The 13,168-nt window shown below is 40.8% G+C and overlaps 1 protein-coding gene across 1 annotated transcript in view; it reads right to left on the minus strand.

Annotated features, from left to right (window-relative positions):
- Window positions 1-1,849: 1,849 nt before the first annotated feature.
- The window catches only part of TMEM150A (transmembrane protein 150A), a 40,724-nt gene continuing 29,405 nt past the window's right edge, over window positions 1,850-13,168 (minus strand). Inside the window, exons 7-8 of the mRNA XM_082255085.1 lie at window positions 6,290-6,467; window positions 1,850-3,263 (exon numbers count right to left, since the gene is read on the minus strand). Of these exons, the coding sequence (XP_082111211.1) occupies window positions 3,022-3,263; window positions 6,290-6,467 (420 nt within the window). The 3' untranslated portion in view covers window positions 1,850-3,021. The remainder of the gene's footprint in view (window positions 3,264-6,289; window positions 6,468-13,168) is intronic.

The raw sequence follows: 13,168 nt of genomic DNA on the forward strand, positions 1-13,168 counted from the left end.
TATACAATTCTTCAAAAGCTCATCTCTACAGGGAAATCTATGCCGACGCGATGATTTCTTCCTCTCGCCGTTATTAACTGTTGTATCACTTGCTTCTCCCTCTTAGATTGTAAGCTCTCATGAGCAGGTACCTCCAAACCGTCTTGAATTGTAACCGTACTGTACCCACTTATTAAGTGAAGCGCTGTGCAAACTGTAATGCTATATATTATAATGTGATACAATAAAAAAGTAAAAAAAAGGGCAGACTAACTTAAACGTTATTCACTCTACAGGAAAGTGCAACTTCACACACCAGTTGACCAGAGTTTGATTGACTGAGCTCCTAAAAGTCGCCTTCCTGCGCCAGTCCTAAATAATTAGCTTTGGGTGGGAGAGCTCTTTAATACAATATGCAGTAAGATGGCCAGTGTCTGATTCTTGGCAGTGTAATAATTTCACAAGGTGCTGAAGGAGGAGGGAAATGCTCTAATCTTGGTTTACACAATGCATTATCATTCTGCCTTTGACCAAGTTCACATGGCCTCCAGCTTGTATAAGAGCAGTGTGAACAGCAAGCTTTTATAGAGCATTTGCAGAGCTTTCAGCAAGCTTTGTTGAAGCTTTTAAAGTACTATTAAGCGTTGAACCTTTTTCCCACTGTGGATGCTCTGGGTGTCGGCAAAAGAAACCCATCCATGCTCCTAATCCTAAGCTAATTGACCCTATCTGGCAAGGTCACTGACACTGACGTCGCTAGTGACACTAATACAGTGATAATACTGTACTGACACTGGCTGGGAAGGGATTAATATCTAGGGGCAATCAAGGGGTTAACTGTGTGCCTAACAATATGTAATGGGTTCTGCTTTTACTTTGTGATCTGGCTGTTTTTTCTCCCTTTTTAAAGGAGAACAGCTAGACCGCTGTTCCTATGCACACAGAGTTCTGTGTTTTTGCAAGCACAGAACTCCGTCTGACTGGACACAGCTGATTTCAGCCAAAATCACTGGCTGAAGTCTGCTGCCAAAACCGTGCTGTGTCCTGAGGACAAGCACATTGCCTGGCCTGCCTATGCCACTCACGTGCAGTAAAACTGTGGGCGGGTGGCAAGCAGTTAAGGTGACAGTCAGCATGTTCTTTGAGATCTGTGCATAACATTTTCAAGTAGGAGCAAAAGGGTGCTTTAAGGGCTCGTTCACACAAGTGGTTGGGGTAGCGGTAAATGCTGGTGGTTGAGATATGCTTTTATAACATCTTAACTGCTACTGGCTTTAGCTGCACAGCAGCGGCCAATGATGTACACAAGCCATAACCGCGCTGCATTGCGTCACGGTAGCAGCAGAAATTATAACCCCTGTTTCTTTTGATGAGCTGTATACGAACGGCCCAATCTGTAAGCACCCTGCATGCAGTTGTGGCACGCAAGTGCAAAGATCAAGTGGTAAAGCAGGTGGCTAAGGAAGCAATACAGACAGGAATTATACCCTGCTGCTTTTGGCAGGCATGGCACCCGCCAAACATGACCCATTCAAGTGAATGGAGCTGCCCAGAAACTGCATGCAATGAACATTCTTACAGGGTGCTAGTGCTGGGATCAAAGGGTTAAAGCAGATGTTGAGGAGGCTATACAACACCACCTCACTGCTTGTCAAATGCTCTCTGAAAAATCAATCTAAACGCAGATCACTCTTCAGAGACCAAAGCTAGTGTGAACGAGCCCTAAAGGCTTCAAGAAAGCTAATTGAAGCTTGCAAAAATCTTTGCAAAATTGCTGAAAACGTAATAAAAGCTTGCTGGGACACTGCTCTTATACAAGCTGAAGCTTGTGTGAACTAGGCCTTTGGGTCTCTTTGGGATCCACTATTCATATCTGCAAAATGCAGCATATAAAAAAAGCCTTTAGGAAACATATTATAGTCTAGGTAGTTCTGGCAATATGCTGGCATTCATTATCGGATAAAAGCACAAGTTAAAATGGTCTATTCTGCCTGATACAAACCCTCTAACAATCAACATACAGACACTATCATTACCTGGAATGTTAGGAACATAGTATATGTATGGTGTTTATACCCTACTGTATAAAATACTGAAAATCATCTGAATACTTCAGAAATATCGGTGCCCCAATATGTTTGTAATGTGCACAGTCTCAACAGAACAACCACATGGTGTACGCCTTCAAAGCATAAAGTGCAGCTTTTAAAGTGGGACGCCAGCCAAAACTTTTTCTCTAGTCTTGCAGCATGCGGACAGGTTGCAACAATCAAGGTTTTTATTGAAATTAGTGTTCTCAATGGGTAGATTTCTGCTTACCTCCTGTCCTGGAGACCTGGCAAGAAGTAAGAGAAAGTCTAAATAAAGTGAACTACAAAGGAAATCCAACCTGTGGGCATTCATCAACAGGTGCCTCCATTTCTCTACCCCTGTTCCACTGGCAGCTCTATTATGATGCATTTACAGATATCACCAGCATAAAAGTGAGACTGAAAATCCCCAACTAGGTTACACACAGCACTAAGGACCTGACTGAGTCTCTAACTCTTTGAGTCCCCACCCAAAACTAGGAAAAAATTAAGGTTGTGGTTCCATTTTAAACTATCCATACTGAAAGGAGCTAATTTGCTGGCTGAGCAAGAGTGGGGAGCAGCTAGTCAGTGACTGTGTCTCAGATCAGAACCCACAGATTATATTATTTCAGACAGCAAAACAGCACCCTGTGCTGGCAGTAGGCATTTGTTGGACTTTGAAATGCACCCACCTATAGAAATAAAAAAAAAGATACAAATATAAGTAAATACAAAAATATTGCCCCAGAAGTGTTAGACGTGAAAATACGCACATACGCATGAAAAAGTGAACCTCCGTGAATACTTTTCTTGTAACTCAAATACAGCCAGTAAAGTCTTTCGCATTACTGCCTGGCTGTAGAGTTAAAATTGGCTTATTTATAATATTTGGTAAAAATTAAAAAAAAAAAAAAAAAAACATTTCTTAAAAATAATCCTGAGTGTTGGGGAGCAGCGAGCCCCACCCTGGTCATATCATGGCAATCCTCTCAGGATTACAGTTGAGGTGGGTAGATGTGCTGCTGCTTCCTGGAGACTTGCAGCTACGAGCTGCAGAGCTCTGTAGAGCGGCCATGATGGTGTCGCTGGAGACCGAGCCAAACTCATAGGAAAATGTTCCGTAGAAGACCAAGATATCAAGTACGAAGATCCACTCGCAGATTGCAGCCAAGTGCTGAAGGAGGAAGCTTTCATGAATGAAGAAGACCCCACCTGAGTGCAATGTTAAGGAAGACAGGCTTCACATTTAAATCAGAACAGGAACAAAGCTACCCTTAGACCCTTTCACACATGCTGTCTGTTTGTCTGGTTTTCACCTATCCGCTGATCAATGCATCTCTATGGAAAAAATGATCATCCATTTACACCTGCCATAATCATTTTGTTTTTTATATTGATCAAAGCTCTATTTTTTTTCGTTAAAAAAAATGGATTGGACAAAAACAAATGTAAACTGACAAATGGTCAGTTTTTCATCCGTTTTTGCATTAGTAGTGGATGTAAAAAAAGCTGATGCAAAACTGATGACCACTGATGAAAAACTGATAACTACTTCATCCATTTTGACGTGACCAACTGATGAAATGAACGGTCTGCATGTATAAAGGGGGCCTAAAACCTATTCACTTGGGAACAGTTAAAAAGAAAACCTGTAATGAGCATGGTCAATTTTTTCTTTATAAAATGTTAGCTACCTGGCTAATATATTTATTATAACAGCTTTAAAAATTTCCTTAGTCACTGACTCAAAACAAGAGTGCAGATCCACCAGTATGCTTTCCTCTGACTTTACTAGCGGTATGTTGGTTCCAGGTCAATGACTCAGGAAGTACTGGGGTCAGAGGCAGACAAGGAGCTAGCATTTCAGACTCAGGCAAGCAATGCCAACTTTCTTATTTCTCCTAACACTTTTTTTTGCCATTCAGGGCAATCCATGGCATTCCATTAGATCTCCCTGATACCCAGCTCTGGCATCATCCCAGTCTGGGTGACTAACCTAGAACAAGCGTGCAGCAGGTGGAATCACATCACTTGATATGCATGCTTGTTTTTGGTTGGTGGCTCTGAAGTCATTGATCTAACATGACTGCCAGTCAACTAACATTTTCAGGAAGAGATAATAAATGGCAGCATATACAGTGGGGATCGAAAGTTTGGGCACCCCAGGTAAAAATTTGTATTAATGTGCATAAAGAAGCCAAGGAAAGATGGAAAAATATTCAAAAGGCATCAAATTACAGATTAGACATTCTTATATGTCAACAAAAGTTAGAATTTATTTCCATCATTGACACTTTCAAAATTACAGGAAAAAAAAATGGCGTCTGCAAAAGTTTGGGCACCCTGCAGAAGTTATAGCATGCACTTTCCCCTTTGCAAGGCTGAGACCTGCCAGTGTCATGGATTGTTCTCAATCATCGTCTGGGAAGACCAGGTGATGTCAATCTGAAAGGTTTTAAATGCCCAAACTCATCTGACCTTGCCCCAACAATCAGCACCATGGGATCTTCTAAGCAGTTGTCTAGAAAACTGAAACTGAAAATAGTTGATGCTCACGAAGCTGGAGAAGGCTATAAGAAGATAGCAAAGCGTTTTCAGATGTCAATATCCTCTGTTCCGAATGTAACTAAGAAATGGCAGTCATCAGGAACAGTGGAAGCACGATCTGGAAGACCAATAAAAATATCAGACAGAACAGCTCGCAGGATTGTGAGAAAAACAATTCAAAACCCACGTTTGACTGCTCGATCCCTCCATAAAGATCTGGCAGACACTGGAGTTGTGGTACACTATTCCACTATAAAGAGATACTTGTACAAATATGGTCTTCATGGAAGAGTCATCAGAAGAAAACCTCTTCTGCGTCCTCACCACAAAAATCAGCGTTTGAACTTTGCAAATGAACATATAGACAAGCCTGATGCATTTTGGAAACAAGTTCTGTGGACCGATGAGGTTAAAATTGAACTTTTTGGCCGGAATGAGCAGAGGTACGTTTGGAGAAGAATGGGCACAGAATTTAATGAAAAGAACCTCTGTCCAACTGTTAAGCATGGGGGTGGATCAATCATGCTTTGGGGTAGTATTGCAGTCAGTGGCACAGGGAACATCTCACGAGTAGAAGGAAAAATGCATTCAATAAAATTTCAGCAAATTTTGGATGGTAACTTGATGCCATCAGTGAAAAAGCTGAAGTTAAAGAGAGGATGGCTTCTACAAATGGATAATGATCCTAAACACACCTCGAAATCCACAGTGAAAAAGGCGTAAACTGAAGGTTTAGCCATGGCCTTCACAATCTCCTGACCTCAACATAATTGAAAATCTATGGATAGACCTTAAAAGAGCAGTGCGTGACAGACAGCCCAGAAATCTCAAAGAACTGGAAGACTTTTCTAAGGGAGAATGGGCAAAGATACCTCAAACAAGAATTGAAAGACTCTTGGCTGGCTACAAAAAGCATTTACAAGCTGTGATAGTTGCCAAAGGGGGCAGTACAAGATATTAACTCTGCAGGGTGCCCAAACTTTTGCAGATGCCATTTTTTTGTTTTCTGTTATTTTGAAAGTGTAAATGATGGAAATAAAATCTAACTTTTGTTGACATATTATAAGAATAACTAATCTGTAATTTGATGCCTTTTGGAGATTTTCCCATCTTTCCTTGGCTTCTTTATGCACATTAATACAAATTTTTACCTGGGGTGCCCAAACTTTCGATCCCCACTGTACAGTTTACTTTTCTAAGAAAAGCTTTCCTTTAAGCCTGTGATTCCATTAATAACAGCAATGGGTTCTTAATTATATAAAGTCTTTTTTCGTTTATACCTTTCCTGAAAGGAAGAAAACAGAGCCCTGTATGTCATCTGATCTAGCCATTCCCTACCCATAGTTCATAGACACAGTACACTCCCTCCTGTGCTGCTGTATTGAACACATCTGGTTAGAACTGAGCTTTCTGCAGTCAGCCTGTCCAAGTCAAAACAGAACATTTTGGCGTTGAGTTACTAAAACTGGAGAGTGCAAAATTTGGTGCAGATCTGCATAAAAATCAATTAGCTTCCAGGTTTTTTTCTCAAAAGTTAACTGAACAAGCTAAGGTCAGAAGCTGATTGGCTACACCCACAGCTGCACAAGATTTTGCACTGTCCAGTTTTAGTAAATCAACCCCCTTCAGTCTATGTTTTCCTCACATCAACCCAAACCTCACACACATTATCGCTATTGCCAAAAGGATACTCAGTACAAGGGATGCTAAGGCCACAACGGTCAGGCTTACACGCATGTGTCCCACCCAATAGTCTATTGTGCTAGTGGCCAGATGGTAGGTAAGGATGCAATGTAGGCATACAAACAGCAAACCAGCTGGGAATGCCACTCCTGCTCCGATATAATGCAGAGACTTGGCGTAATCCACCTGCCAAGGAAACACATAAGAGTGATGTAAGTCAAGGTTCATTTGCAGCTACTCAAACTAACACAGCGCAGGGTAACTTAAAGCAGGTGACAGCACTCACACAGCAGGTAAAACACATGCTAAGGCAGATATAAAACTCACAAAATTACCATAGCTCTGTATTCATTAAACATTTTTTTTTTTTTAAGGAAGTACTTAAATTCCACTCTATAGCAGAGGTTAGACTTGGTAAGATGTTAAAATAGATCGCTAACAAATACCAAGCCAATAGTAGGAGATGAGCTCAGTGTGCTGCTTTACCCTTTTACCTGCAGCAGAGAAGAATCTGGTCTTTATATAGGTTTTTTTGTCTTGCATTAAAGTGGTTGTAAATCCTTACATATACCCAGTGAAGTGACTGGCCTCAGGAGATACAACAAATTCCCATTCATAAGCTGTATCTGTTTATCTGCTTTATTCACTTCTTTACATCCATTCAAATGTCCAGAATGTAAGTTTGTCTGAGCTGTCAGAAAAAGGGGGAGGAGAGCTAAGCTGAAGTTGCACTCTGCGGAGCTCAGTGGGGAGAGCTCTGACAGCTGATTGGAGGGAAGGGACACACCCCCTTCACACAGCTCACAGGAACAGAGCTGATGCTGTCAATCTGATGGAGCTCCCTCCCCGTCACCTTTTTTCTCTTGATGTCAGGAAAACTTGTCAGAAGAGACTCCTGCTGATAGAGGATGGAAGCAGTAGACAGAAATGACACTTAAGTGAGACAAGTACACACTATAGGAGGAGGATAAGCTTTGTTCATATTTCATGTCTGAGGTTTACAACCACTTTAAGCTGTTTGGAATTCAGCTTTCACAAGTAAATTGACATATCTATTCAGAATTCCCAGTAATCTCTCTGCTGAAATATGAAAAAAAAAAAACAAACAAAACGCTGTTTAAGCGGAGTTCCGGCCTCAAAAAGGACTTTGGGCCCTCCGCTTGCCACCTGAAAAAGAAATGGATACTCCCGATTTTTTTTTTTGTTTACTTACCTTGTTATAGAAGAAAATATACTCACCTTCCTTCCTCTACGGCCGCGGCCCGCGCCCTCTTTTCCTGCTTGCAATGACTTCTGGGAGCTGAACGTCATCGCTCCCAGGAGTCAATGCGCCTGCACCGGCCCCGCTCATCACTTCCGGTGCAGGCGCTTCATTTCCTGCTAAACAGCTTCTGGGCATGCCGCGACTGCACCGGAACTGACGAGCAGGGCCGGTGCAGGGCATTCTGGGACTCCGACGTCACCGAAGAGGACACAGAAGAGAACACTCCGGCTTCAGCTGCCCACACCTGAGATGGCAGCGCTGGGCAAGACATTTTCAAGGTAAGTATTTCTTCTAAAAAGGTAAGTGCGAAATGGGACAGTACAGAGGCTATCCATTGTGGAATGTACTAGTTCTGACTGTCCCGGGGGTATTTTTTTCTAAAAAAAACTTTTCAGAGGCTGGAACTCCGCTTTAAATACATGCTGCACTCTGATGTGCCATCAATTACCATCAGTAAGTACAAGCATACACAGGCACTTATTTAAATGTATTATTTACACAATTACAGAGTAAAATATTATTATTTATATACACACACACACACACACACTGCATCCGGAAAGTATTCACAGCGCTTCACTTTTTCCACATTTTGTTATAGCCTTATTCCAAAATGAATTAAATTAATTTATTTCCTCAAAATTCTACAAACAATACCCCATGACAAAGTGAAAGAATTTAGTTTGAAATCTTTGCAAATTTATTAAAAATAAAAAAAAAATAAAAAAAATCCCATATACATAAAAAGTATTCACAGTCTTTGCTCAATACTTTGTTGAAGCACCTTTGGCACCAATCACAGTCTCAGGTCTTTTTGAGTATGATGCTACAAGCTTGGCACACCTATTTTTGGGCGGTTTCTCCCATTCTTCTTTGCAGAACCTTTCAAGCTCCATCAGGTTGGGTGAGGAGCATTGGTGCAAAGCCATTTTCAGATCTCTCCAAAGATGTTCAAATTGGGTTCAAGTCTGGGCTCTGGCTGGGCCAATCAAGGATATTCACAAAGTTGTCCCGTAAACTGATAAAATGGTGGGTGGAACCAAAAGAAAAAAGGCTTAGAGTATCAACATCCCTAAAATTTTCAAAAAATTGGCATGTGGAGTATGGGACTTTAAAGGTACTCAAAAAATGCAAAAAATGTTTTTCTTAAAATCAAATTACATTTTATTACACATATAATTATAGAAATACATACAATAACAAATATTGGCTGTCTTGTGAAAATAAAGATATACAGTATTTTTATTTGACTTCAATTTCTGACCGGTTTCGCCAGACTGGCTTCCTCAGGGAAATGAAGGTATATATAAAAGACTAAGAGGAAAAACATACATGTAAGACGGATTGTGTATTTCATACATTATAATACAGTGCAATATAGTTTCTATATGCCAACAGCCGTGCACAGGAGACAGGGACCCTACCTAATGGGTCTCCCGCAGAGGGGATGTCAGGCCCCATATAAGACAGCTCATGATAGAGAAAAACCTGTCACGGATATGAATATATGTATTGTAGATATCTTATATGTTTATTAATCCTGACACAATGTTACTGTGTATGTTTGTATAAAAATATCATATATTTGTGTCTGGATTACCTAACGCACCTGAAGATATAGAGAATGAGACCTCTGTAATATAGATCTCATTAAGAGACTTCCCAATTGGTTTCAGAAAAGTGGTAGCCAAATAGTTTTATGACCAAAATATATGAAAATATATTTTATGAGACAAATACTGCAAACATCCCAAAAAGAAACAAAAAGGGGGAAAGATTTCCACAAATGAAGATGGAGTCAATATCCACCTAAAAATAACATAAGACGAAAACGAGTGGGGGGGAAGAGCAAAAAAATAAAAAAAAACACTTCTGAAATAAATCATGGTTCAAGAAAGCAAAGGAGTATTATTTTACCTTTGACACATGTGGAGCAAGGTGCGGTGCGTAGGGAGTGCAACAAGACACTGAGGATGCAAAGGACAGGGCTCGGATTTATTCCCCCTCTACCCTGCCCACACCATGGTGTGGGGCAGGATCCAGACGCAAAGCCTGGAGGTTCGCGCATGCGCATCCGCACTCCCACACACGTTGGAGCTCACTGATGCTTCCGCCCGGTCTGCGGTCCTGCCCGACGTCCCCATCCAAGGGATGGTAAAAGGTGGGGCCGACGGTGGCAGAAGATAGGAGGGCGAGCTAAATACCCACAGGGATAGGCGGCGCCACGGATAGTACCGATCCTGCCGTGGAGGGGAATCCCACCAAAACATGGAAGGGGGACACCGTGAACGCCTCCAGTTTTTATTTATTTTTTTGCTCTTCCCCCATTCATTCGTTTTTCATCTTATTTTATTTTTAGGTGGATATTGACTCCATCTTCATTTGTGGAAATATTTCCCCCTTTTTGTTTCTTTTTGGGATGTTTGCAGTATTTATCTCATAAAATATATTTTCATATATTTTGGCCATAAAACCATTTGGCTACCACTTTTTTGAAACCAATTGGGAAGTCTCTTGATGAGATCTATATTACAGAGGTCTCATTCTCTATATCTTCAGGCGCATTAGGTAATCCAGACACAAATATATGATATTTTTATACAAATATACACAGTGCCATTGTGTCAGGATTAATAAACATAAGACATCTACAATACATATATTCATATCCTTGACAGGTTTTTATCTATCATGAGCCATCTTATATGGGGCCTGATATCCCCTCTGCAGGAGACCCATTAGGTAGGGTCCCTGCCTCCTATGCACGGCTGTTGAGCTTTTGGAAGTGTAGTCCCACATCATTCTTTCAACCTTCCATAACATTCAAAACTCCATGCTCCAGGTATGGTGAATTCTTCTTTGTGCATTGACTTGTTTATTTGGCATATAGAAACTATATTGCACTGTATTATAATGTATGAAATACACAATCCGTCTTACATGTATGTTTTTCTTCTTAGTCTTTTATATATATATCTTCATTTCCCTAAGAAAGCAAGTCCGGCGAAATCAGTCGTAAATTGAAGTCAAATAAAATTACTGTATATCTATATTTTCACAAGACAGCCAATATGTTATAGTATGTATTTTTATAATTATATGTGTAATAAAATATACATTTATTTTTAAGAAAAACACTTTTTGCATTTTTTGAATTTTTGGAGTACCTTTAAAGTCCCATACTCCACATGCCAATTTTTTAAAAGTTGTCCCATAGCCACGCCTTTGTTTTTTTGGCTGTGTGCTTAAGGTCAGTGTCCTGTTGGAAGATGAACCTTTGCCCCAGTCTGAGGTCCAGAATGCTCTGGAGCAGGTTTTCATCAAGGACGTCTCTGTACTTCTCTGTCTCTGCATTCATCTTTTCCTCGATCCTGACTAGTCTCCAGTTCCTGCTGCTGAAAAACATCCCCACAGTATGACGCTGCCACCACCATGCTTCACTGTAGGGATGGTATTGGCCAGGTGATGAGCAGTGCCTGGTTTTCTCCAGACATGACGCTTGCCACTCAGGCCAAAGAGTTCAGTCTTTGTTTCATCAGACCAGAACATTTTGTTTTTTATGGTCCGAGTCCTTTAGGTGCCTTTTGGCAAACTCCAGGCAGGCTGTCATGTGCCTTTTACTGATGAGTGGCCACTTTACCATACAGGCCTGATTGGAAGAGTGTGGCAGAAATAGCTGTTGTTCTGGAAGGTTCTCCTCTCTCCACAGAGAAACGCTGGAGCTCTGTCAGAGTGACCATCAGGTTCTTGGTCACCTCCCTGACTAAGGCCCTTCTCCCCCGATCACTCAGTTTGGCCGGACGGCCCGCTCTAGGAAGAGTCCCGATGGTTCCAAACTTCTTACATTTACGGATGATGGAGACCACTGTGCTCATTGGAACCTTCAATGCTGCTGTACCCTTCCTCAGATCTGTGCCTCAATAAAATCCTGTATCAGAGGTCTATAGACAATTCTTGGACTTCATGGCTTGGTTTGTGCTCTGACATGCACTGTTAACTGTGGGACCTTATATAGGCAGGTGTGTGCCTTTCCAAATCATTTCCAGTCAACTGAATTTACCACAGGTGGATTCCAATCAAGTTGTAGAAACATCTTAACCACTTTACGACCGCCCGCCGCAGATTTACTGCGGCAGGCAGCCGATCCTGGGCAAACCGACGTAGCTCTACGTCGGTCGCGTGCAGGCAGCTAGGGGGCGAGCGCACAAGCCCAACCCCCCCCCCCCCCCCACAGTTAGAATCACTCCCCTAGGCTTACATTTAACCCGTTGATCACCAACAGGGTTAACCTCTTCCCTGCCAATGGCATTATTACAGTAACAAGGCATATTTTTAGCACTGATTACTGTAGTAATGTCACTGGTACCCCCAAAATTGTCAAAAATGTCAGTTAGGGGTCCGATCTGTCCGCCACATTGATTTTTTAATTTTTTTTTTTGAGAATGTCATGTAGTAGAATGAAAAAAATATTGTTTTTTTTTTTTCCATAATTGTCGCTCTTTTTTTGTTTATAGCGCAAAAAATAAAAATTGCACAGGTGATCAAATGCCACCAAAAGAAAGCTCTTTTTGTGGGGGAAAAAAAGGAGGTAAATTTAGTTTGGGTACAGCGTTGCATGACCTGGTCATTAAGGGGAAAAATCTTCTGGTCTTAAAGTGGTTAAGGATGATCAGTGGAAAAAGAATGCACCTGAGCTCAATTTTGAGTGTCATGGCAAAGGCTGTGAATACCTATGTCCCTTTTTTTTTTTTACTTTTAATAAATTTGTAGAATTTGGAGGAAAATAATGAATTTAATCTATTATGGCTGTAACATGACAAAATGTGGAAAAAGTGAAGCACTGCGAATACTTTCCGGATGCTATATATAGATCTACCTGATGTGGATGCGCAATATATATGTAAAGTGCTGCATAAATTGACAGCTCTACACAAGAACATGTAGAGCTGCATGATAAATCGTTAAAAAAAAAAAAAAAAAACGCAATATCGAATCAACCCCCTCACAATTTTTTTCTGGCATTTTCACGATTAATACATTGCAGAGCCATTCTCTGCTCACTCACAGCTGTCAAAAAAAAAAAAAAAAGAGCCTCCAGCAAATGTTTATCAACATTTCTCAGGGCTGGGAGAGAACAATAAACATGTTTTACATTGCATCATTTGGTTCTTTTAGATCAAAGGGATGAACTTCAGTCTGCAAATGAGGTCAGATTAACCACCTTAAAGACTAAGCCTTTTTCTGAAACTTGTTGCTTACAAGTTAAAATCAGAATTTTTTGCTAGAAAATAACTTAGAATCCCCAAACATTATGTATATTTTTTTAGCAGAGACCCCAGAGAATATAGCGATCATAGCAATATTTTATGTCACACTGTATTTGCTCAGCGGACTTTTAAACACAATTGTTTGAGGGAAGTTAGCCCAATTTTTTTTTTGGTATAACGTGAAAGGTGAGGTTATGCTGAGAATTGTGATTCTCATTTTATCCAGAATCGTGCAGCTCTAAGAATCTGGAATAAATAATGAATAAATCTATAACTTTGAATAAAGCAAGGTGAGTTGCACTTCAGCCAAAAAGTTACAGGGGCACCCCTATCATGCCGTCCCATTCAGCAATATG

The sequence above is a fragment of the Pelophylax lessonae genome, assembly GCF_965119305.1.
Source record: "Pelophylax lessonae genome assembly, chromosome: 4".
Taxonomy (NCBI): domain Eukaryota; kingdom Metazoa; phylum Chordata; class Amphibia; order Anura; family Ranidae; genus Pelophylax; species Pelophylax lessonae.